Here is a 23207-nt window from a genome sequence, read left to right as displayed (position 1 = left end):
TGTCTTACCTGAGAAAGGGTAGCATCTGCACACGCTTTCCTGGCATCCTGAAACACAACAGACCGATTCAAAATCTTAATATCATTGAATTAATGAGGCCTCAGAAACCTGAAAATGTCATCATCAACAAATAAACCAAGTTGTTTCAATGGCACAAACTAGTGAAAAAGTATAATGTTGGTAGTGGTTCTTGTATTCGAATTACAACACTGATCAATTTCACTTATCTCCATGTATAACATGCTCCCAAACAGGCTGATATCATGTTGTAGTTGAAAGTCCAGTGGGATCTGCATTATATCTAGGGTTGGGTATCGAGAACCGGTTCTAATATGGTACCGGTTCCAATACAACCGGTACCTACCCGGACCGAAATGCAACGCAGATTTCGGTGCTTCATTTCGGTGCTTCATTTCGGTGCCTGAGCCAATTGAAGACTAAGGTCTTCGTTCCTCCCGCCTCCTCACACTTCCACCCCTTCCTTCACGGGGAGGGCGCCTCCCGTCGGGGGTCCGCGCATGAGTTTGGCGCAACTGCCGGTGGACAAACTCTGGTCTCTGCGCTGCCCGCGTTACGCGTGAGTCAGGGCTTCCGTGCAGGTGTGGGAGGATCTCCTCGCGAGACCTCTCCCCGGCGCTGGCTGGCGCAGGGTGCATTTCCTCCGTGGCGGTGCGCCGCTACCGGCTCTGGGTCGGCTTGGAAAGGCTGGGGGCGGGATGAATGAAGACCACGCCGAGAAAGGTTTCACAGAAGCGTCTGCATTTTGGGGGATGAAGGCGGGTCGAAGCCTGCCTGCGACAGCCCCAGCCGCGGAGACACGGGGGTCTCCGAGTGATGGAAAAGCGACCCTCAGTCTTCAATTGGCTCAGGCACCGAAGTCAGAGACACGAGTCAAAGTGTATGTGTTTTGTATTTATTTTTATTTATTTAAATATACTGTAAACTTTTGTTGACAGTTCATATATTATTCATAGTTTTAAGTTAAAGTGTTAAAATGAACTCATTTTACACTTTAATAGTAAACACCAACTGTAGAGCTATTTTTGTTAGCATAGCCCATTATATTTATTGACCTGGTTATGTTTTTTATTTTTTTATTTGGATCAAATGTCGCATGATTTGGTATTGTAATGAAAACAAACCTGTGTTTGAAGTGGAAAAGACAACAAAATTGAACTGTTTTGAATATATTAATTATGGGATTAATGAAGAAGAAGCAAAATAATCTTCTTAATGAAAGGTAAGTTTTCTTCAACACCGGTGTGATTTGAAAAGAGGCAGTGAGGGACTTACTCGGATCTGGTTCTTGAGCTGCTCAGCCTCCTGGCGTAGCTGATCCAGTTCACTCATTTTCCTCTGCTAATGGTGTGCTTCGCTCCGCCGCCTAGACTCTTGCTGATCTGGGGACAAGGAATGAATTGCTCAACATACATCACACACATATATCACTTCATGTACACAAAATGCGCATTTCTGTGTTTTAAACTGTTTTTCTTTACTATGAATTATTACAGTCGAATATAATATAAATTACATTTATATAATATTGAAGATAATTTTTGCTCCTTCTTCCAGAATTTTCAGAGATTTTCATCAAAAATTAAGCTGTGGATCACAAAATAGCCGAACACTTTCTAAACAGCTCAAGACTTGTCCTTGCCAGCTTGAAACTGTTACCTAGCAACAAGCACTACCTTAGGCTTAAGATAAACATTTTGACGAAGACGTTGAATTGGTTCTCTAAACCCTTGGGTAAACATCTTGCCACACTAAGCAGCTGATGACCATTCCTCAACAGCGCAGAAAAGGATAAATAATATAAAAAAACAAGTTTCCAAAATCCACTCACACATACCCAGCTATTGACTTATTTCAGCAAGGATTAAGAGTCCAGATAACAAGAAAGTTGAGAGGCAGGTCAAAAGGCTGGCCTTGGTTTCGTTGCAATACTGGAGCCCCAAACAGTTCAGGTGGGTAGGGTCTGTCGAAGCTATCAATGCTCTGGCCTCTGGACTCTAAACTCTCCTCCAATGTCATCCCTGTAATCCTGGGACACAGTTGATTCAGCTCCTCCAGTAAAATCCGGTTAAGACAAAACCTGCTGATGATCCTAAAAGCAGTGGCTATCCCGCTGACCCCAATCCTCTGGTTGACACTCTTAGCCCTGACACTTTCACTCTCCATAGACAGAAGGCAATTTTACTAAAAAAAGAAGAACACAAGTGTAACAATTATGAAGTCTAGCTTTCAGGATTTAAGGCATCCTTTACACTGATGAAAGTAGTAGATTTCCCAGTCATTACTACTTCAAGTGTCCATATAAGCCAGAGCAAGTTATCAGCTAAAACTTTCCACTGAAAACAGTTGGCCCCAGGATGATTCATAATTTCAGTGACCACATCCAGTTAGGTCAATGAAGGAAGCATCTTCCTTTGATGCCTCCATCGATTACCCTCAAAATCTTGTAAAGCTAAATTTGTTTTCAGGAACCAGATCACTGCCCATCTGTCCGATCCAGTACCATATGAACTACAAAAACAAACCTTACCTCCCTGTTTCTCTCAGTAGCGTAAAGACTCTTGTGCTGGCGAGTGTGGAGACCATCTGAATGAACACCTTATCCTTCAAGTGCCCAACATCTCCGTAGCTACCTGTCACCTGATTGGCCAGTGCTGATAAATGGGTCTGCATCTAAGCAAGGCGCCTAAACCCCATAATCTCGGTGATACAAACGTCTCATGGTAATATCACAGGCTAATTCTTGTCTTCTCTGTAACCGCCCTCTGTGTAACAGACCATAAACCCCAGCCGATTTATGGGCAAGCCAGCAAAATGTAAAATGTGAACATTGGAAAAAGGTTTCACTTGCCCATATCATTTAGGCTAGGATGATTCAAACACTGCACTATATGAATAACTCAATGACACACTCAAGTCTTTTACAACAATCTAAGCAGAGCCTGGCTTGTTATATTTATCGATTTGATATCATCCTCATTAAAAACATGCAATGGCCCCAAAAATCCAGTATAGTTTGTTTCTCATTCCATTTTTTTTAAATACCTTATTTGAATAATTATATAACATTTTTATTTTGAATGCCATTATTTCATACTACTGACACTATGACGCTCACCATAGAGATTGTGAGACATGGGAGAGACATAGTAGTATGAATTGTCATATATATATATAGCATATTGAGGCATTACTGTTGATCAGTTAAATACTTTTTCATAATGTCAGTTCATTAGTGTACGTTGTAAGCGTTTGCCAAACTCTTCCCCAATCACACCTGGTTCCACTATAGAGCTGCACCATTGTCCAGCAATGAATGGGCTGGGGTCTGCAGTCACACACCTTGCTGTTTGGTCACAACATGCAAGAAGTATCCATTCTGTCTGCAAGCAAGCACTAGTTGTCCTGGCTTCAAATGACAATGTGACAGAGTATGCAACCGGCCTATCACAGGCCGTAGTCGGTTCCCAACTTTTCTAAAAACTTTTATTGTGTTCTTTTAAACATAGCCTCCCAGTTTTAGTTGACCAAATAAATGTCATAGTTGAACTTCAAGCAATGCTCAATTTTCCATTTACAGGGCTTTGCATCTTTCAATTTTTCTACTGCAGCCATTTTCATTTTCAACACAACTGGACTGAGAAGAGGTGATCAAAGCAGCCATTCAGAATCATTTGACTGTGAGGTGTATTACAAAACACTCAGAAATTTGTATTTTCCAAATTCTTTATATAAATTATAAATCTTTTCTTTTACTCATTAGCCTCTACTCCAAAATAACATGGCCTCTAAACCGCAAAAAATTTAGACATCAGGTACAATTTCAACAGATGAAAAATTATCCCTGACAAAAACATAAATATATACTAGTGATCAGAATTAGAGGTGTGATTCAGAGGACTATTTTTCTCTTGTGCTGGTGGTGGGAGTGTTGAAACCACTGGCAGCCCAACAGATAGAGCCTCGACTTCACTGCCTTCTCTTACTGCCAGCTATTTTTAGAGGGATGGTGGGGGAGGAGGGGGAGGAGCAAGAGGAGGAGGGGAGCAGACTTCACATTTTCCAGCCACTCCTATCAGCTCCGACATCTCGAGCACAACACAGTGAGGAGAGAGGAAGTGTAATTTGACTCCACACACACCAGCGAGTTTCATTCCTTCCTATACAGCAATGATGGTGCATGCGCCATGAAGTGGCTAAATTAGCTCTTTAATCAGCAAATATACATTTCAGATGTTTCCTAATGCAGGGCACATTATGTGAGCGGACAAAAACAAAAGGAGGACAATATTTTTAGGGATGGTAGAAAGCAGAGGTTTATATTTTAAAGCTTTTACACTGATAAATTCTATTTAATCTAAAATCAATTTAGAAGTGCAACTTACAGTAAGATGAAAACATGTCTATCATTCTTACTACAAACCTTAATCGCACCAAAACTTTAAAGTGAATTTCAATGATTTCTTTAAATATTGAGATACCTGCAAATAACTTAATGAAAAACAATATTAAGGGCAAAACAAAAGCTGTATGGCATTAGGTGTGGGGGGATATCAATAATGGTATGGTTTAATGGGGTATGGCAGCAGATTTTCAAGGTATAGGAGAGACTCCAGCCTGATGACATAAGGAGTAGGCTAGGTAGTGAGATGTTCTGGTGCACAAGAGGATAGCGGCAAGAGAGGCAAGCTGGAGGACAGAGTCAGATTAAACTAATGAGAGTGAACAAGCAGAGGACAATTGGGAGGAGAGCTGCTAATTAACCCCTTGGTGAAGGGGAGCATGGCCCTGTAAGCTTTCCAGCATTTTACACGGCACAGGAGAAGGACACTTCATCCTGTTTTGGGTTTTTTCCGCCTTCAAAATATAGATTCTCTTAACCGGTTTTTAGTCAAACACGGTCTGTGCATAAAAAGTATAGTATATATACACTTTACTTTAAAGTTTAAAAAAAATGTGTGACGTTTCCAAAGTCAATGAGTAATTGTGTTACAATATTGATCAAAATAATAATGATAAGGATTTTTGTGGTACAATATTTGAAAACAGATTTGGACATTGATTACGATGGCAGCAAATGAGGAATGCTAAGAACCGCACACGGATAGAGGAGAAACTACAAGGATTTTGCAAAGTTGTTCAAGACAGATAAAACTGAATTTTCTGGCGATGCTTTAATGCAGCAAGATTTCACCAAGAAAACTAAAACGTCAGTAAAATAAATACTACTGCTGACATTAAAATACCAATTGTTTGTCTCTGCCAGTATCCAAGTTTACAAGAATTGAAACTAGGATAACCAAGCTACACACAGACAGCTTTCGTTTTAAATTTGCCACTATTTTAACAAGTGCAATATGGTTGTCTTTAACAATTGAGGACCAAGTCAACTTATGACACTCAACTTCACCTGGTTCACTGTCTCTACTGCAGACTCACTTCTCTGTTCCATTTGAGGATAACGTTAGGAGCTGAGACCCACCCTCTGTCAGACAGGCAGAGGAGGGGACAAAGAAGATCACATGATCATAAAGGAAACGTGGTAAAAATAAAAAAAGAGAGACTTCAGATTAATTTATTTCATTCATCTAGGATCATGAAATAACACTGAGGCGCTTCAACCAAGTGTTATCATGGTTGGGAAGACCCTGTTATATGTATTGCCCAGCTGTGGGATTTATACAGTCATGTATTGAGCACAAGTTAGTACTTGAGAGTTGGAGTAGAGATGGTGGGGTTAAAAATGTACAGCCTCCTGCTTGGATACCAGCTGCCACACCCCTTGACTTCATGAGGGTCGCATCATTCCAACTCGCTTCGGAATGAGCTAATATTCTAGTGCTTCAGAGTGCCATTTAGTTGTGGCAGATTTCCAACTCTTGGAAAGTACAGTATACAGGGTACATCAGGATATCGATGGGACTTGTCTTTGTTGCACGTTAGCCAGTAGCCGGCTGTGGCAGTGACTCAACTATTGATCATCTCTGTCAGCATGCTGCCTCCGCCTTAATACGAGAGCGCAGCCTTTCTAAGCAGGCGTTTCCTTTTTAAGGGTGTTTCCCTAGCTGTGCTTGTCTTTCTCTCTTCCCGTTGTCAAAACATTAAGCGGATGTGGCGACAGTGCGCACACTTTACAAATATTCTTGCTCTGTGGTTTCTGCTACAACCATTGCACTTACTGGAGTCCATCCAGGCTTTCAGCTATGCAATCAGCTGCATTACAATAAAAAGTTACACAGCACATCCTGGCAGGCTGGCACAAGTTAGCAGACAAATGTATGGATTTGAAACGAAGAGACGTGAGATGAGGCTGGCCTGTCACACAAAATTAGGCCAGTCTAAATTAAGGTAGGCCTTGCTCCGGCAGTTAACTAGTAATCAAAACTGAGTCCCATAAGCTGAGTGTACTGAGGACGCCATTGGACAGGTGACTTTGTGAGCCATTGGTATACTACAAAAGGACAGAGGGGACCAAAAGGTAAGCAACGGTAATCTTACCTGACACCTGTAAAAGCTGTTATATACATTACAATGTTGCACAGAACTGTTTAGCATGGATATGATTATGTTGAAAATGTGGTATTGAAAGTAAGACTTGGTCCCGATCCCATTTTCATTGGGCTTTGGCCTTAGTTTTAAATCAGTGCATAATGTTTCTTTCAAAACAATCTACCACATTATTGCTGAGATTATGCAGTGTGGTTGCAGTTCAGATATACCTTGACAGCCATGTGCTTTGCATCACTGTGTTTGTGCCTGGTTTCATCTTGAAACACTCTAAACAAACACTGCCATTGGTTTGAAAATGTAGGCTGTGTGAAAGAATGTGGCTGTGGTCACATACGGGTCCTAAGACAACTGGAATGGCTTTTAGAAAAGCACTCTGTCAGGAGAAAAGCCCCCTCATTTCTTCTTCTCCGTGTTCATCCATCCATAGAAAGAAAACTCGTTGCAATATTTACAACCATTATACTACTCCTGTGCTCTCTCTAGCTCACTTTGAGTGAGGCAAATCTCTTATTGGTCTCAGTACCTTAACTCTAAACACTAGTGTCAACCGCTGATTATCAACAAATGTGAAATAAGCATATAAGAGTAATCCAAATGTCTTGGCATGTATAGGATATTCTATTGGCTGATGATGATCCTTCCCATTCACCCTTTTTCCTAAGTAGACCACAACTTACTGGCGATGTCCAAGGTCAATGCATATCTAACTCCTAGAATACATTTCTTCACAAATTTATTGTAGACCTACTTTAGCACTAGCACTTATTCAATATAAAATATCTGAATGCAATTTGGATGCGAGTAAATATCGTCCGAATATTCCCGATAAAAAAAACCTTGTGCATTTTACTTTGACACTTTTGAATAGATGTAATTTTTGATATTTTTTGGTCAAACAAAACAACTGTCAAACGATAGTAAATTCAAATTGTGCAAATGTTTCCCCACCTATTTGGTCTGGTTGGTGGGTGAGGGTCCATCTAAGTGCTACGGGGAAGTGATGCATGGTAAATGTAGCTGAAACACAATTAGGTCAGGAAGATGGCAGGAACAAGGGGGCTGATGATGCAGTAAGAGAGGACAGAAGGGAATGGCTCCTGGACATTTCTTAAAAGCCCCATCCAATCTCACTCACTTTGTCATATTCTCAACATATACATCCTCTCCATGCCTTGAATCCTTACTCTCCCTGTCCAGCTAGCATCGGTATGAGATTTTATAGAGAAATTCTTTCATCCTGGTGTGGTACAGTTTCAATACCAATACATTGACAATGAAATTTGCTCAGTATCCAAATGCTTTTAAATTTTTTATATTATTATTAAATGTTATAAACCAAACAGCCAACCAAGCCTAAACTGAGTAATAATGGTTGATACATAGTTCTACTCATTTATTCTCATCGTTTAGTCAGTAAAAGAAAACAATGAAAAACTGCCATCATTTTTTTGAATCCTTGTTTTTGGCCAACAATCCAGTCAGACAAGTTTTACTACAACAGTCAAGAAAAGGCATGTCTGGTTGCATTTTAGATTACAGACTATGAATAGAGTGCAAAGCTGGCAAAAGCAAAGCTTTTATGCAAAATGAAAGTGAATTACTTTAGAAATACTATATATCTCTCGGCAATCCTTCAACAAGGAACTATTCAGATAAACAATCTACAAAAAGGTGGGATCCAAAACAAACCCCACTGGAGTTGAAATTTGCATTTAAGTTCTCGACAATAATAAGCGAGCCTGTCACAACCTTCCCATACAAGGACATATGACACTTTGTGTTTTTCTGACAGGCATATTTCAGTGAATTGGGCAGTAAATCATAGCATCGCATATGTTTTGGTGCGTTCTTTTCCGATACATACTGTATTTATTTAATGTATGGCCCAACCACTGTAGTTGATTGCACAAAAGCTTTGTTAGTCAATCACAGCAAAGTATGTTTTCCTAAGGTGTTAGTGATGTTTACATTAGGTATGTCTTATTTACACTGGCCACCTAGTGACTCGATTTTAAATGTAGAGATGTCACTAGTTCACGAAAGATACGTATACATTGTTAATATATTGTATTTGTTTACCAAGTCAGGGTTGTTGGCTTTACATGACAAAAGTCTCCTGAAGGAGCTCATTGCTACTTTTAGGCCATGTTGGATAAAAACAAACACATATGTTGCTGCTTAATGGTTGGTTTTAATGTAAAGGTTAGAACCTTTTACGGTACAATTTACAGCATTTTTTTCTGAGAATCTAACATGGCCAAGAAAGATTGGCACTCTGAGAGATATCTCTTGCTTGAGTCGATATAGAATTTAATTGGGACATCAAAAATCAGAATTGAATCAATTCTGGAAATCCTTGGCATATATCAGCCCTTAGTCACAAAAACATAGCCCAAAGAGTAAGTCACTGCATTAAAGGGATAATGTATTGCTGGTGGTAAGTTTCTGAAATTGTCTGCAACAAAAACCTATTTTTTGTTTCAAGGTTCAGCAAAACAAAACCACGATCTAACCACAACCATCAAACCCCTGCCGCAGCTGGATTACTGTACCATTGTAACAAAATAACTTTCATTTCAGAATTAAGCAAAGTTTATGATGCAATGATTATATTAAAGTTAGGAAATGCTGCATAATTTATAATAAAAAATTACTTCCATTTTATTGTCTTTCAAATGTATGTGTCACATGACTACTTTATTTGAACCATGTTTAAGTGAAGACACCCCCAGTAACATTTTAGGCTAGTTTATTTAGTATTAGATGGATAATAACCCTAACATTGCCGAATCCTCAGGCACATTTAATTCAGCAGTGCATAATGGTTTGGTTATCCCTCGAGGTCATAGCCAAATTGTGGCTCAAAGATCAACGTCTGAACTGAACCAATGATTTGGAGAATTGTTGGACATCTAGAAATGACAGATAAAAGACATGGTGACACTGTAAGTTTGAGAACGTATAGCTACAACTCAAGACAGATGCAAGAGGGGAAGAAGTCAAGCTGCAGTATCATCCAACCAACAGTGTACTATGTGCGCACACAACCCATGTGCTCAGGGTGTCCACTTGGCACGTACCAGTGGGCAGCCACAAGGAAGCTGGGAGGGCGAAGCCTTTTTAAAGTTCAGTTCAACTAATTTAGACATTTGCGCTCACACATGTGGTTCATGTGTGAGCGCAAATTTCAAGTAAAGTTCAGGGTTGCAGTGCATGTCTGAAAGCAGCTTTTGTCTGTCCTATTATGCACAGCCTCTGTCTGGATAACAAACTGCTGTTTCGCTTCTCTGCTACTCACTGAACACAGTAGTCACAGAGAGAAGTGTGCTTTTCACATGTGGGGCAGTACCATTGATAGTCTTCCATGGAAAGTAGCTAAGGGTTTTCCAAAAATCAGGCATTTAAAAAGTTTTTTTAAAAAGGAGTCCAAAGATAAAAAAAAACAAAAAACGATTCACTTCAATTCATTTTGAAAGGGAAACCCCAATGGACAAAATCCCAAAACTCAACCTGCAGACCAATGCTGTAGCTTCAATCAATCACACGTTTCTTGGCTGGTCAATGTTGTAACTTGATCACTCAGTCACTCTCCAGCATTGTGGTTAAATGACAGGAATACTTAAATGGCTACACTTAGAACAAGTACCAACTCGACCAACTAGTTTTGCAACTTGCCATGAAGGGAAGAATGGCGGTGGTTCTTTGTGTACAACTACGTCACTGTAAAGTCATGAGCACTGCGCACATGAGCACTTTTCTAATGACACACAGTAGGCAATGAGGAAATTTGACAAACTGGATTTTTTTTAATCAATGTCTGAGTAGGTGGATTTCAAATCCTTATGGGTCTCAAGAAGAATGGCTGAACTGAAAATGAAAAGCCTCGGGCTTCATAACCCATTTTGCTCCACTGAAAATGGAGCAAAATCCTGAGGCTACGAATATGTATGCATAAGCTGACACAGTTCTGATCATGATGTTCTGCTCAGTTTATGACCATCGGACGGAAACATAAAGCAGTGCAACAATCTTTTCTACTTTCCCCCGAAAAGTACATTTCCTTTTGGTGTAAATCCAGAGTAATAGTTCCAAAGAGGTTTCATTATTATCTTCAAATCAACCTTCGGCCACTGAAACGTCCGTACCAGACCAACATGCTCGGAAGAATGACACATGCATTAACAAAATACCTGACATACATTTGCTTTGTAGGCTTTCTTTTTGTGTGACATCATGCAGACAACTAAAGCCCCACATCAGGAGGACTGAAGGGCTGGCATCAGAATTTTTTTTTTTTTACAGGACACTTCAGAGCTGCATGCGTGACACAAAAACCTTTCCACATCAGTGGATTTGAAGCCAGGGGCAATAAGTGTATTGTGAAACCCTTGCATTTCCTGGACAAAAGTCAAACTACCTAAAAGCTAAAAGGAAGCTACATTCTGTCAATAACACAATACAGTTACCTTGTGTGTTACTAAAAGTAGAACAATAAACACATTTTCAGCCCTCTTATTTTACCTAGAAATAAACATGTTATTGGTTTAAGGTTAGGCATATTGGTGACATTAAACTCCCCATACTGTTATGATGGGATTATAAATGGTTTGTATAAAGGTGTTACCATGACTGACTACCTACTGCCCATCATCTGAAGTTCTTTGTCAAATTTTAAATCAAATATATCAGTGTTATAAAGTCGAAAAAACTGCTGCAATGTGTATTTCCATGTCCTCTCTCCTGCCTATCTCTGGACACACGACCAGGCATATCCCCAGTCTCATTCTGGATTCTCAGCTGAAAGTCACGTTGCTATGTTTGTAGCTATAGAAGACTAGCCACATATTTACAGTTGGTTTCAACAGGATGTTTCCGAATGGTAAGTTACACCGTCCTCATGTTTGTTCAAGTTTTAGTAGGACAGTCGGCCAATGTAGGAGTAATATCCCGAGTAACAGTTCGGAGTTTCACAACAGAGTTTCAGTCCCGAGTAACGTCTACATAACTACGTACTGAGCACAGCGACATGGTACGTCAGAAGAAATAAAGTGTAACTGCTCGTCTCGAACAGTAATGTTCTAAGGAGAAATGTGCACGGACACATTCTCTTCTTGCATCCCTCCACACTGCAGTGTTTCTTCAGTGTCGTTTGCTGTGGTCAGCCCGTGGTAGCTAACAAGCTGCCAGTTCAGCAACATGTCTGCTTGGTGTTGCGTTCGGTGTGGAGGGGTGTTGGTGGGGAGTGGGGGTGGTGGGTTCAGGGGCTGGACTGGTACCGACTGGATGGGGCTGAGAGACGAGTGCGATCCAGATCATTTTTGTTATGGAAATCATCCTACATTTAGAAAAGTACGGTACTGAGGAACCCTTCATCTTAAACCTACAAAATGTATCAGTTAAATACAGTCAATATGCCAACAGGCTTGGGCTAACATTAAAACATTCTTAAAGCTAGATGTGGAATTTGGGTGAACTATCATTTAACTGGGTACAATTTTAGATGTGTAGTCTTTGTGGTGAGCCTGCTGTTGGTAAAGTCTGATGATAGAGGGCATAACATCAATGTGACTGACAGAGTTTAAATGATTGATTAGTAAAACATTCCATGATGCAGTGCTCTAACTCGACGAGGTGCATTGTTGGTAGGAATAGAAAACACTGGCTATAATAAAGTGAAAGCAAACTGGCACAAACCCAACTCAGAGGGAAAGAGTAGGAGATGGCGAACCTAGCACAAATAAAAACAGCAAACATCTGATGTGATTCACTGTAAACTGGGCTTGTAACACAATCATATGACCATAACAAAAAAAAATGAAAAAAGCAACTCTGAGAATAATGCTCAAGCTAAACGGATTTCATTTTTAAACAAAACAACTAAGAAAAAAAGGTTGCATACATTAACAAAGGTATGTTTTGTTCTTTGGACATTTGCACAACCAGCTTTCATACAGGGAAATGAACGAGTTAGATTTAAAAAAGGAGAAGAAAAAAAGGAAAGGAAGGCAAGCCCAAAGCCAAAAGCATGACTTTATTGAAAACATAAAATACACTCCTTTGATTGCATTAATAATCATACCCCTCCCCCAGACTCTCTCCTAGCCTCCAAGAGAAGACCAAGTGTGTGTGAAAAGTCACATGACAGCCAGCCCACTCTTTTGCTCAAGTGACTATGGCCTTTCTTGCTTTAAAGAGGAAGGAACGTCACTAATATACTGGCAGTCTTTCCCTGTCATCTCAGGTTTCAGGTTTGGTCACATTTACCCTATGGCACTCAAATGTAAGGGCCAGAATATAAATACAAGAGGTGGTCTCTATTCAAAGCGGAGAAGACGATGACATGCACATACAAAGTACTGCTGGAGCTTGTGATGGGCTTTCGGCAGGGTTACACACTATGTGCGCTGACAGGCTTGTGTATGGGTCATTAAGCCGCCCTGGATCCACTTAGTTTGACTATTCAAAACAGTGGATTTACCTCTTAGCCAGTGCTGATAGCTTTGCATACATGACAGCACCTACTGTCAAACTACACACAAATTTACACAGGGAAAACCTTAGTTAGAATTTACATTTTATTGTTGACCCTTGTAATAGCATGGGGGAAAAAATGCTTCTGTACAAAAGCCTAGTATAAAACAGGTCTTTTTGGGACTGTAGAGAATTTGCCTGGCTAGAATGTCAAGTATTGCGACTTAAAAACTGTCCATTATCAAACCAAATTTGATATTTCCTATTAAATACCAATATAGAAGACAGTACCCAATCGAGCATATAATATGCAGTAGGAAATGACCATATGACTTGCGACAAATAAACATGCTTAAGTATACGTGTTTAAGTCTTTCTGCTTTGGGTTCGCTTCTAACATAGACCCCAAAGAGTGAGTAGCCTATGCTGATACTGTAAAAAAGGAAAAGCATTATTTCAACTCCAACAACGTTTTATTGAAAAAATTTCATCTGGCTACGAGCACAGGGAACATGGACAGCTCAACAGCCCGAGGGAGAGGGTGCACAGCCTGGCCACAGCGCCACCAAGTCCGGGGCAGACAACAAGAGAGCCATGCACAGTTCAACCAAGTCTCTTGACAGTGATCATTTTGGGTCTTTTGGACTGTAAATAAGTTATGTTTCACAGTTTTTACTAGCTCTGTGTGTAATGTCCTGCTCCTTTCTGTGTCTATCTAGCACACTGACCCTTGCTAACCGAATCGAGCAAAAAAAGTAGTGTGCACCGCCATCTCCTCTGGCTCTCTATACATCGTACAAGTTTAATTGCAGTTTTTTTTTACCCAGTCTGAGTTTGCATGTGTCTGATGACACTTTTCTTTGAGTGTGTCGATGTGTGTGTGCGTGCGTGTGTGTGTGTCAGCGTAAGAGAAAGGGGGCAGGCTGATGAATGTGCACGCTGCTCCGAAGACAGATTTTATTCATCTAAGAAAATTATTGATTACTGTTCATATTGTGGCGTCATTAAAAAAATATTGATTATGATTCAAATGTAGCGAGTCAGAGACGTCAGCTGAAAGAGAGAGAAAAGCTATGCAATTCTTTGATAGTAATCAACCGGTTATAGACATGAATTTAGCAGGAGATAAACATGATCACCAGCACTTTCCACTATACTAGAAATTTGTCAGGAGGCTTTGGCGGCACAAAATTGGACAGCGACAGTTTTTCACTATGAAGGAAAGATTATGGGCAGGCATGTGAAAAATATGAATTGCTTTAATTTATTATCTAGGGCAGTAGGGCTCCATCTGATTGGCCAAATATCTAGACATGCATAGTGTGAATGCACGGCACATGAAATACCATTTATCGCAATTCAATCTAGCACAATCAAACAGTTTTTGGTGACACAAATGTCTCCCATGTATTGCATTGATATATCACAGCATAACTTCAACCCTGGTCAGGAGGACAACGGTTAAGGATTTGGTAAAAACCTTATATGTGAACAATCATGTGTACTGGCAAACTTAGTGAAACATTTCATAAAGACTAGCAGATAGGGCTTGGTGATAGAACGATAAAAATAATTATCACGATATAACTTTTCTTTAATAGAAATATAAGACATGGTAGATAAAACGTTTATAGAACTCATTCCATTCATGTTTTTACAGACAACAAGAATAGCCAATGGTAATGAGAATAGCGCCTCGCTGAACCAATTGTTTGGGCTCCTGCATAGAGGCGAACAACTCTGCATCGATGCAGTGACTAAACATAATCGATTCATGGTTTCCGCGGTTTTCCTCCGCTGCAATATTATACCCAGCGCTGCTTCAGGACAGACGCACAGTAAAGGTTTGGTCGTCCTGTGTCAGTGTCTACTGTCAGAGTCTGTTTCCTCCTCACGCACCTTCTGACCTGCACTAACTTTACACACCATCACTTATTAGTTATTAGGACATGTACAGGACAGACTTTTGCTTTGTGTTTGTTTGACTCGCTCTACATCAGTGGTTGCCAACCCGTCAATCGCGATCGACTGTTCAATCTTGACAGTCTTCACTGTCGATCCCCGAACACAAAGGACTCACAGGCTGCGGTTGTGCCGCAGATAAGCTGAGTGTTGGTTAAAAAGTGTAGATCTCAGCTTATGTTTGGAATTGTGAAAGTGATCTGGCTCGAAAAGGCTGATGACCACTGCTCTAAAGTTTATGAGACATGTTTAAACCTGTTATACAACACGAGATGTAACGTGAAGCGCACAGTCAGTACATCAGGATTCAACTGACCAGAACAACCCAGAGTAATTAATAACTATATGTGATTATCAGTTTGTCTGAAGAGGGACAGAAACGGGCAGACACACGCACACACTCGTGCAGACATAAATTCTTTTCAACGATTATGACGAAACGCAGTGTTTTAACTTCATTGTTGAAGAAGTGATGCCCCATTTATCCAGGAACATAAATATGAATTCAGCAGGTTTTTATAAATATCAGTTCTACGTGCAAGTGATTAGAAAACAACACAGGAACACAGTCTCTTGCTGACCAGCACCTCATGGCAGTGGTTTTGATTTGATCTATATCGTTATTGACTGATTATCTAAATTATATGTATATTAATGATAGGATTTTTTTAACCCATATCTCCCAATCCTACTTATCAGAGCTTTAAATCCTCCCCTGATGCAACGTCTGCTGGTTAGTTAAGGTTAGGAACATATTGTCTGTGTTTTCGATTAAAATATTTAACATGCGATGAGTGAAGTATGCATGCGGTCACATGTGGTATGTGCTATAAGTCATTTGTGCTAAAGATGCTTTTCTTATATTGGGTTTATTGGCAAGGTAGCATCCTCCGAAATGCCGGCAGTATACTGCATTAAAGATCTCAACTGCCACATATTCCACAAGTGAAATATGCTTTGGATTTCAGTCACCAGTGTTCTCAGAAGTATCACAAAACTTCAGAGACATTCCTTCACTACACCAATATACAATTAGCTGCACATTAAGGTTGTGATTAGACAGTAAAGACATAGAGTAGAGTGTTACCAGCCTCAATTGTTACTAACTAGGCCCAATATCATTATGGCAATTTATGTGTTAAGTTTTGCAGTTCTCACTATTTGTTATTCTCTGGTCGATTATATTAAATCACAACAATTTAAACACACGTGCATCTTTCAAGTAACTAAAATGGACAATAATTTGTATTAACCAACTAATTTAAATTTTTTAAATCATGACACATTCCCACGACATGAAAAGATGAATTAGAGAAGAATAAGTCATGGACCTGATCAGCAACCATTCATGAATTCACTAGCATGTAAGAAACCGGCTATTGCCTTTTACTTTGAGTGATTACCAACATATAAAACACAGCATACACTATAATGTCTAAAATAACTCAATACAAGATATGCACTATACTTTTATACTATTCTACCTGTGTGGAGGCGTTCCGTTAGAGAAAAGTGGCTCAAACACTAAGTTTAGATGCCATATTGGATGCAGGTAAAGTTTCCAAGTTCCTAAAAAGGTAAAGTTTCAGCAAAGTTTCCTGTGATTAGAACAAACTATAATTATTTTGTGCCTGTATTTTTTAGCTTCTCCTTTAAATCTGATCAAAGATTGTTTTTTTCCATCTGACAATTCCCTTTAGTCCAACTTGTACCTGTTTTGACAGTACTCTTTGGGTGTTTCACTCTGTGGGATTATTTCCAGCATCCACCCTTTCTCTGCAACTTAAACCCCACCTTGTTCTTGTGTAGAGGGAAATAACTTGTTTGGATGTGAGTGTACTGGCATTTGCACCCAGCACCATATTTGAAAACAAGCAAAATTTGATTCTGAAACAGGATACTGGAGCTTAAGCCTTCCACTTTTATTTAGGGTTATAAATGACATGAAGACCTGCAACTGGTGATAACCGTGTGCGTGTGTGTGAGTGTGAGTGAGTGAGAGTGTGTGTGGTGTGTATACAACTAGCTAGACTGGTGATTGGTTCTACTGAATACAGGTAGATCAGCTGATGGTAGATATTTTAATAACTTCCCTACACATCTAGTAAGCTAAGTATTGTTTAAAACAAAACTAGATCGGCAGAGAGCGACGATTAGAGAATAATTGGCCCCTCAGTTACACATGGATGTGCAACACACCCTGATGAAACCGTTTCAGTTGTGTTCTGTAGAAGGCTTAGATAGTGAAGAGGATAGGGCATTTAGATTGCTTAACCACAATACACCAGACCTAAGAGGAGAGTAATGGAAGACATAATGCACAGGCCACCACTAATGTTCCATTTAAATTAAGATACAAGAATTTGCTACATGATGAACACAACAATGTGGATAAGTAGAGCCTTTCTTCAAAAGCACATAATGGATAAGTCAAGGCCCAGGCATTAGCAGACATGCTGTTCTGAGTGTTCTTTCCGGCACTTGCACAAAAATGATGACATAAAGAACCAAACACAGGTTTAACAGAAAACTGATCTTTGAGCAACTGAACCTACAGTGAGATGACATACCACCATTTTCCCTTAAAAGTCCCTGTCCTTTAAGTTTTTTTAAAGGAATACAATGAAATCTCACTCCTAACATCCCTTGTAACAAGCACTTGGGGTTGGTTGTATAAGCTACAGGCCACAAGTTTTAGTAATAATAAAGTTGGACATAAATAAAAGAGTGATACCTCTGAGTAAATATAAAGTGTCCTTATACAAAATAAAAACCATGAACGTTCTGGATTTAAACTAGCAAACAAGACATCAACTATATGGTGGTACTATGTTTACCTTCAGCCTTACAGTTGATAAGATCTTCTTAAATGGTACTATGGTACTTACAGGACCATTCAAAATATACTGATGGTGTAAATTAACCATGTCAAAAAAAAATCCAATAAAGACTGGACAGCTGCAGCCACAACATCCAATAACTGGGATTGAGTGAAAACAGTCTTCATAACCAGCATTAGTTAGCAGTTACATATCTTTGCCTGCGATTTATGAAGCATGCTGCAACAAACTAGCAGAATCAGTGGTGGAAATTTTTGCCTCAACCACGGACCTGTTGTCAAACCGAACCGTAAAGCCATACATCAGCCTAACAGTGCACTACATCGACCACGACTGGAAGCTGCACAACTACTGTCTTGAGAAAAGTTTCCTTTCCCGAGGATCACACGGGAGAAAATATTGCAGGTGGTTTAAGGAGGTTTCTTAAGTTGTGGAAGAGGACAGTGTGTGACAACAGACAGCAGGGCCAATGTTGTCAAAGCCATCGCTCTCAATAACGGGACCAGACTTTCATGCTTTGGCCATCGTTTGCACATTGCTATTGATCAATTTCATTTACCTATAAAAAAAATATCTAAACCTGTTTTTGTGAGAAACGGTTCTCTTTACCCCAAAAATCAAGTAAGAACAGCTTAAAAAATGATATTCCTCTCTAACCTAACCCCCAGCCCTAGTCATTATGGCAGACAGACCATAAACAATTATTGTCATGGGTCATATCAGCAATTATTCCTGCCTTTAGTTATTAAAGTGTCCCTTTCCTTTTGTGAGTGTTATTGATGTGCTTTCACTTGTCTATTGCAAGGATTAGACTATCTTGAATACTTGACTGTTGATTTAACCCGTTTTAAACCTGATGATGGAAAGCGCAGCCACCACTGTGGGATGAATCTGTGATAAGAATATCCTAACATGTGTTTTATAAGCACCTATAGCTCCGATCTGCAAAAAAGATCATCTAGCCACCCTAGTGTGTGCGTGAGGGGGAGATAGGGTTTGTGTGAAAGACCGAGAGAGACCAACTGTCTTTCTTTATCGTCAGAGAGGAGTCTGAAGGACCCCAGGATTGAGAGAGCAGTGCGGGTTGGAAAAAAGATTGTGGCTGCCTTTGCTCACAGCTGGAAGCGGCAGCGGGTGCTCCGCGATGCTCAAGTGGAAATAGGCCTACCTCAGTTCAAACTAGTCACAGAAAGACAAAAGATGATCCAGCTTCTGTTGGAACAAGAAAAGGCCAGCACACCGGTCTTGGCTGCTAACAGGTCAACCAAACACCTGGTGGTAACGGGGCAAGAAGGAAAATGTCCTTCATTTAGACTGCATTTATAAATGCTGCTGCCTGCAAGCTGCAATCAGCGCTAAATGTTCAGTATTTTTTCTTCTATATGGTCATACACATCGTTATCTTATCGCAAATTTCTTTGAAATATTGTGATCCAATTTTGAGCTATATTGCCCATCCCTAGTACTCACATAGCCACACACTCGTTAATGCCTTTAAAAAGACTCATACTGGGCATATAGTTAAAGGCAGATAATTTCAGAGGTGAAGAAAAATCAGCCCTATCACTGACAAAAGCCATATAATCCCAAAGAGATATAATCCACAGACTAAGAATTTAATCCCATCCATGTCCCTCACTCACGGAATTAAAAATAAATAAATAAATACATGAATGAGATTAAAATCCCTATTCAAAAACAAAGGTCTGCACAGAAAGTTTTTAAACACATGGTCATTATATGGTGGTGACACACATCCTACTGAAAAGCTCTGCTGAGTGGAAACGCAGAGACACACATTACCTGCCTTCAGACAGGCTCATCAATCTACTTGTATCATTGCATAGCCATCAAGACTAGTTGTCATGCTGGTCGTGGCCTCACGATCCACCAGGGTAACAGTGTCAGTAGCTTGTGGGTCACATCCAGATCACATTATCTGCCAATAATGTTTTAGGCCGAGTTTGATGACTGAATGTGGTTGGGTGAGCTTGGAGTTATAGTTCCCAAACAAGAGAGTATACAACTTTAAACAAGCTCTGTCCTGCATTCTAAATGCAGTGGATTACTAAATCTGAAGTGCTGGATCAGTTCGCTCAAAGAAATTATTAGAAAAATCACAGCATAATGTGAAATTAACAGTGATAGTGAAACCAAGACAGTAGCAACTGTGAGTAAAAAGAGGTTACAAGAAAAAAGATATTAGTATAATGAGTTTGGGATCAAATGTTGGGGGAAAAACACTAGACCTGGGCTGCAAATGTCAAGATTGTATTTTAAATTACGACACCTTTTTGTTTATCTGTTCAATAATATTTTAACTAGTAAAGATTATGAAAAATATGTTTTCCTGATGCATCATTACAGATGTTTCAAATCAAGTTTTGTATCAAAATCTTAGTCAAATGTTTATTTCTTATAAACCATACAAACATTGATCATAGCTGCCATGTTTCCAGGTAATCAGGTTCATATTCAAGATGTACAACACCCCTTCCCCACCATGTTGTCCTGCATTCAAGGTGCACACAATACATTCACCCGAGAAGGAATGCCATCCGATTTTAAATGTATTAATTCCAATACATTGTGTACGTTTTAACGACAGGGAGAAATCCAAGAAATCCTTTTTGCCAAGCCTGAACCCATCCGATGCTCAGCAGCTGTCTCGCTCAGTCTGAGAAGAAGCGGCGATGAAAAAGGCTTATGAACGCCATCTTGTTCATTGCAGCTGCTTGGGCCCTGAATACAGGAACCCATTCATTCGAGGAGGCGGAGGGAGGGGGCATACTGGGCTAATGAATTCATCTTTGTGAGACACTAAATACAAATAGTTCTTGTAAGAAACGGTGAAATTCTCCGGAAACGACTGACATTCGGCTATTTCGAGGGATTCATTTTTTAGATGTTAAATCAGTAACTTCGTCAGAGCGGCAGGCTCCACATATCTTGTCTCGGAGGTGGCGGAGGCGCTAGGCTCGGCTTCCTGCGACAGCTCGCCTGGTTCACCGCTAAACCATCTCTCGAGACGTCTACCATTAAATAAAAATAAACCTCCCAATCTCCTCTCTTCTGTTTTAATGCTCGAGGGGGATTTGGTGCCTCGTCGCGGGGTAGAGAGTGTCCATACCCCGGGCTGGAGGCTTGACATACTACCGAGCAGCGCGGCACGGTGGGGCACAGCTTGTGTAGCTGCTAGCAACTGCCCTCCAATAGACCCGTGATCGAGATAAACAGATTGTCACAATCCAATTAGACAATCTCGTTTTCACAGCATTAAAAGGAGAAGTTCAAATTAAGGCCGGGCTATGTGTACGCGAACTGATTTACAGTTCAACAGCCCAGAAACTAAAATGGCTATTGTCGCTATCACGTCTACATCGGCGCTTATTGCCATTTACCCCCCGTGCGATCGTACAGCTGTCGGCACTTTGCATTGCATTCCTGTTATTTGTACATGTTGTGTATTCCACGGAAACCCTGCGCTACCATGCTAGCCACTTCCTTTGGATCCCAGTCGGCGTACGGCTGACTCTGCAGACCAAAGGTGGGAATGTTAACACACACCAGAAGCTGTGATAGACAACAGCTTTAATCCATGGTGGTTTCATTTCACTGAGCCACACACTGTTGGCTCCACTGGTCCGTCTGAACGCGGTATGTCACATTCGAATACACCGCTGAGAGGTTCCCGCATTACGTTTGTATCTTTGCAAGGGAAATGTCTCCGCAACAATGCACGAGTTTTACATAAAAGCGGCTCTCAAACAACAACAACACCGTTCACATTCACTCGGGTTACAGGCAAATTGTTCTGGCTGCCATGTTCGGGATACACACACCCATATCAGCCGTACCACCAGGCGGCTCGAAGCGCAGGCTGTGGCCGCTGCCGGCCAACTTGTGTGGACTGGCTACAGACTAGTGGGGGTGGTGGTGGATTCTGTTGGTGAAGTGGCCATTTTTAGATTCCCTTCCTTGACAAATGCATGATGCTACAGATTTTCTTCCACAAGAGTGGAAGTAAATCTCTGTTCACGGTTTTGTTTGACTTATGCAAATGAAAGAAGTTGAGACTATTTAACCATGCTAATAAAGTCGCCCGAGGTTGGTCGACAGGACGCAGAGAAGCAAAAGTAGACGCAATTAGCTTAACTGGAAATCATTTGCAATCTGTGGAGCACAGATGCGAAAAAATGTGGGCCGATTTACAGATCCAGAATAATGCTATTAACCTGGATTAATTTTGAGGATTATTTGAAAAGCCCATTGAGATGCTGTGGGGATTCATTCGCTGATAAATAAAAGCCGATGCTGTTCAACCCAGGCAGCTTGTTTCTTGTGAGAGGGAGAAAGATACCCGGACGTAGGAGAAGGGTGCTGGCTAACCTACCGAGCTGTCACCAACTAAAGGCTAAGTTACACTAGCGTTGGCCTCTAACTACCAGGTTGCCGGATAGAACCAGCACATATATACTATTTCAATGTGTTTCTAGTTAAAACACAGCCGGGTAAACGCAGTGCGTTTAGTTTCTCCAACACTGGCCCCACACCCACTCTCTTGGCAGCACCGACCAGCTAGCAGCAAGCTAACAGCAGCTAACTAACGGAGGAGCCTCTCAACCCAGTTTAACCCCTTTCGCTCATCCTCCTCTCGGCTCGACAGGCTAACCCGCTGCACACACTTCTTTTCCTACAGCAGGAAATCAAACAGCAATGCGCGTCCTTACCCGCTTTCAGTCGAGGGTGTCCGTTGTTTATATCACATTGACTGGAAACAGCGAAATCGTGTCTCTCCTCTCTCCGCCCAGGCGCTCAGATTTAGCTAGTTCAGCTACCGAGGAGAGGCACTCCCCGAACCCAGTTTTTGACCCGCCGAGGGGGGAGACACACCGGCACAGAGGCTCAGAGACGAGGCGGCGTTTCACCCAGAAAGGCGGCGTCAGAGTCCGGTCTGAGGGGGTTCTTCCGTGTCGACGCAAAACTCCAACTCGAAGCAAAAAGAAAAATCCCTTCTCGTCTTTCCCTCCGTCGTCGTCCCTCGCTTCTCTCCCTTCACGCCAGGACCTCAGTCGCTTCTTCCTCCAGCCATCAAACAGCAGAGATGGGCGCGGTAACCCTGCACTCAGGTCTGGGAAACCCCACGTTACGCAGCGTCACAGCGCACGGCGGAGGGTCGGCGACCACTCGACACATCAGGAAACACTGCCATCTTTGGTCAGAGCTGCACCTGGAGCTCGCTCACCTGCACAGGCACAAGGATCCCAACTTAGGTCACATCAAGAACCACAGACACGACCATAGTCACTGACAGTGGGTTGCGAGGAACAGCATGTCGGCACAGGACAGCTCCTGAAACATGCACAGTTCTCCAGGTTCCTGGTGATACAATATACTGGGGATGTG

General features: G+C 41.0%; 1 protein-coding gene across 1 annotated transcript in view; it reads right to left on the bottom strand.

Moving 5' to 3' along the window:
- Nucleotides 1-22937, bottom strand: part of gnb1a (guanine nucleotide binding protein (G protein), beta polypeptide 1a) — a 33734-nt gene extending 10797 nt beyond the window's left edge. Inside the window, exons 1-3 of the mRNA XM_053424335.1 lie at nucleotides 22532-22937; nucleotides 1294-1400; nucleotides 9-47 (exon numbers count right to left, since the gene is read on the bottom strand). Coding sequence (XP_053280310.1) covers nucleotides 9-47; nucleotides 1294-1350 — 96 coding nt within the window. The 5' untranslated portion in view covers nucleotides 1351-1400; nucleotides 22532-22937. The remainder of the gene's footprint in view (nucleotides 1-8; nucleotides 48-1293; nucleotides 1401-22531) is intronic.
- Between the last annotated feature and the right edge of the window lie 270 nt (nucleotides 22938-23207).

This window comes from Pleuronectes platessa, chromosome 6 (genome assembly GCF_947347685.1).
Source record: "Pleuronectes platessa chromosome 6, fPlePla1.1, whole genome shotgun sequence".
NCBI lineage: Eukaryota > Metazoa > Chordata > Actinopteri > Pleuronectiformes > Pleuronectidae > Pleuronectes > Pleuronectes platessa.
The sequence above is the reverse complement of the archived record's forward strand: the minus strand, read 5'-3'. Positions and strand labels throughout refer to the sequence as shown.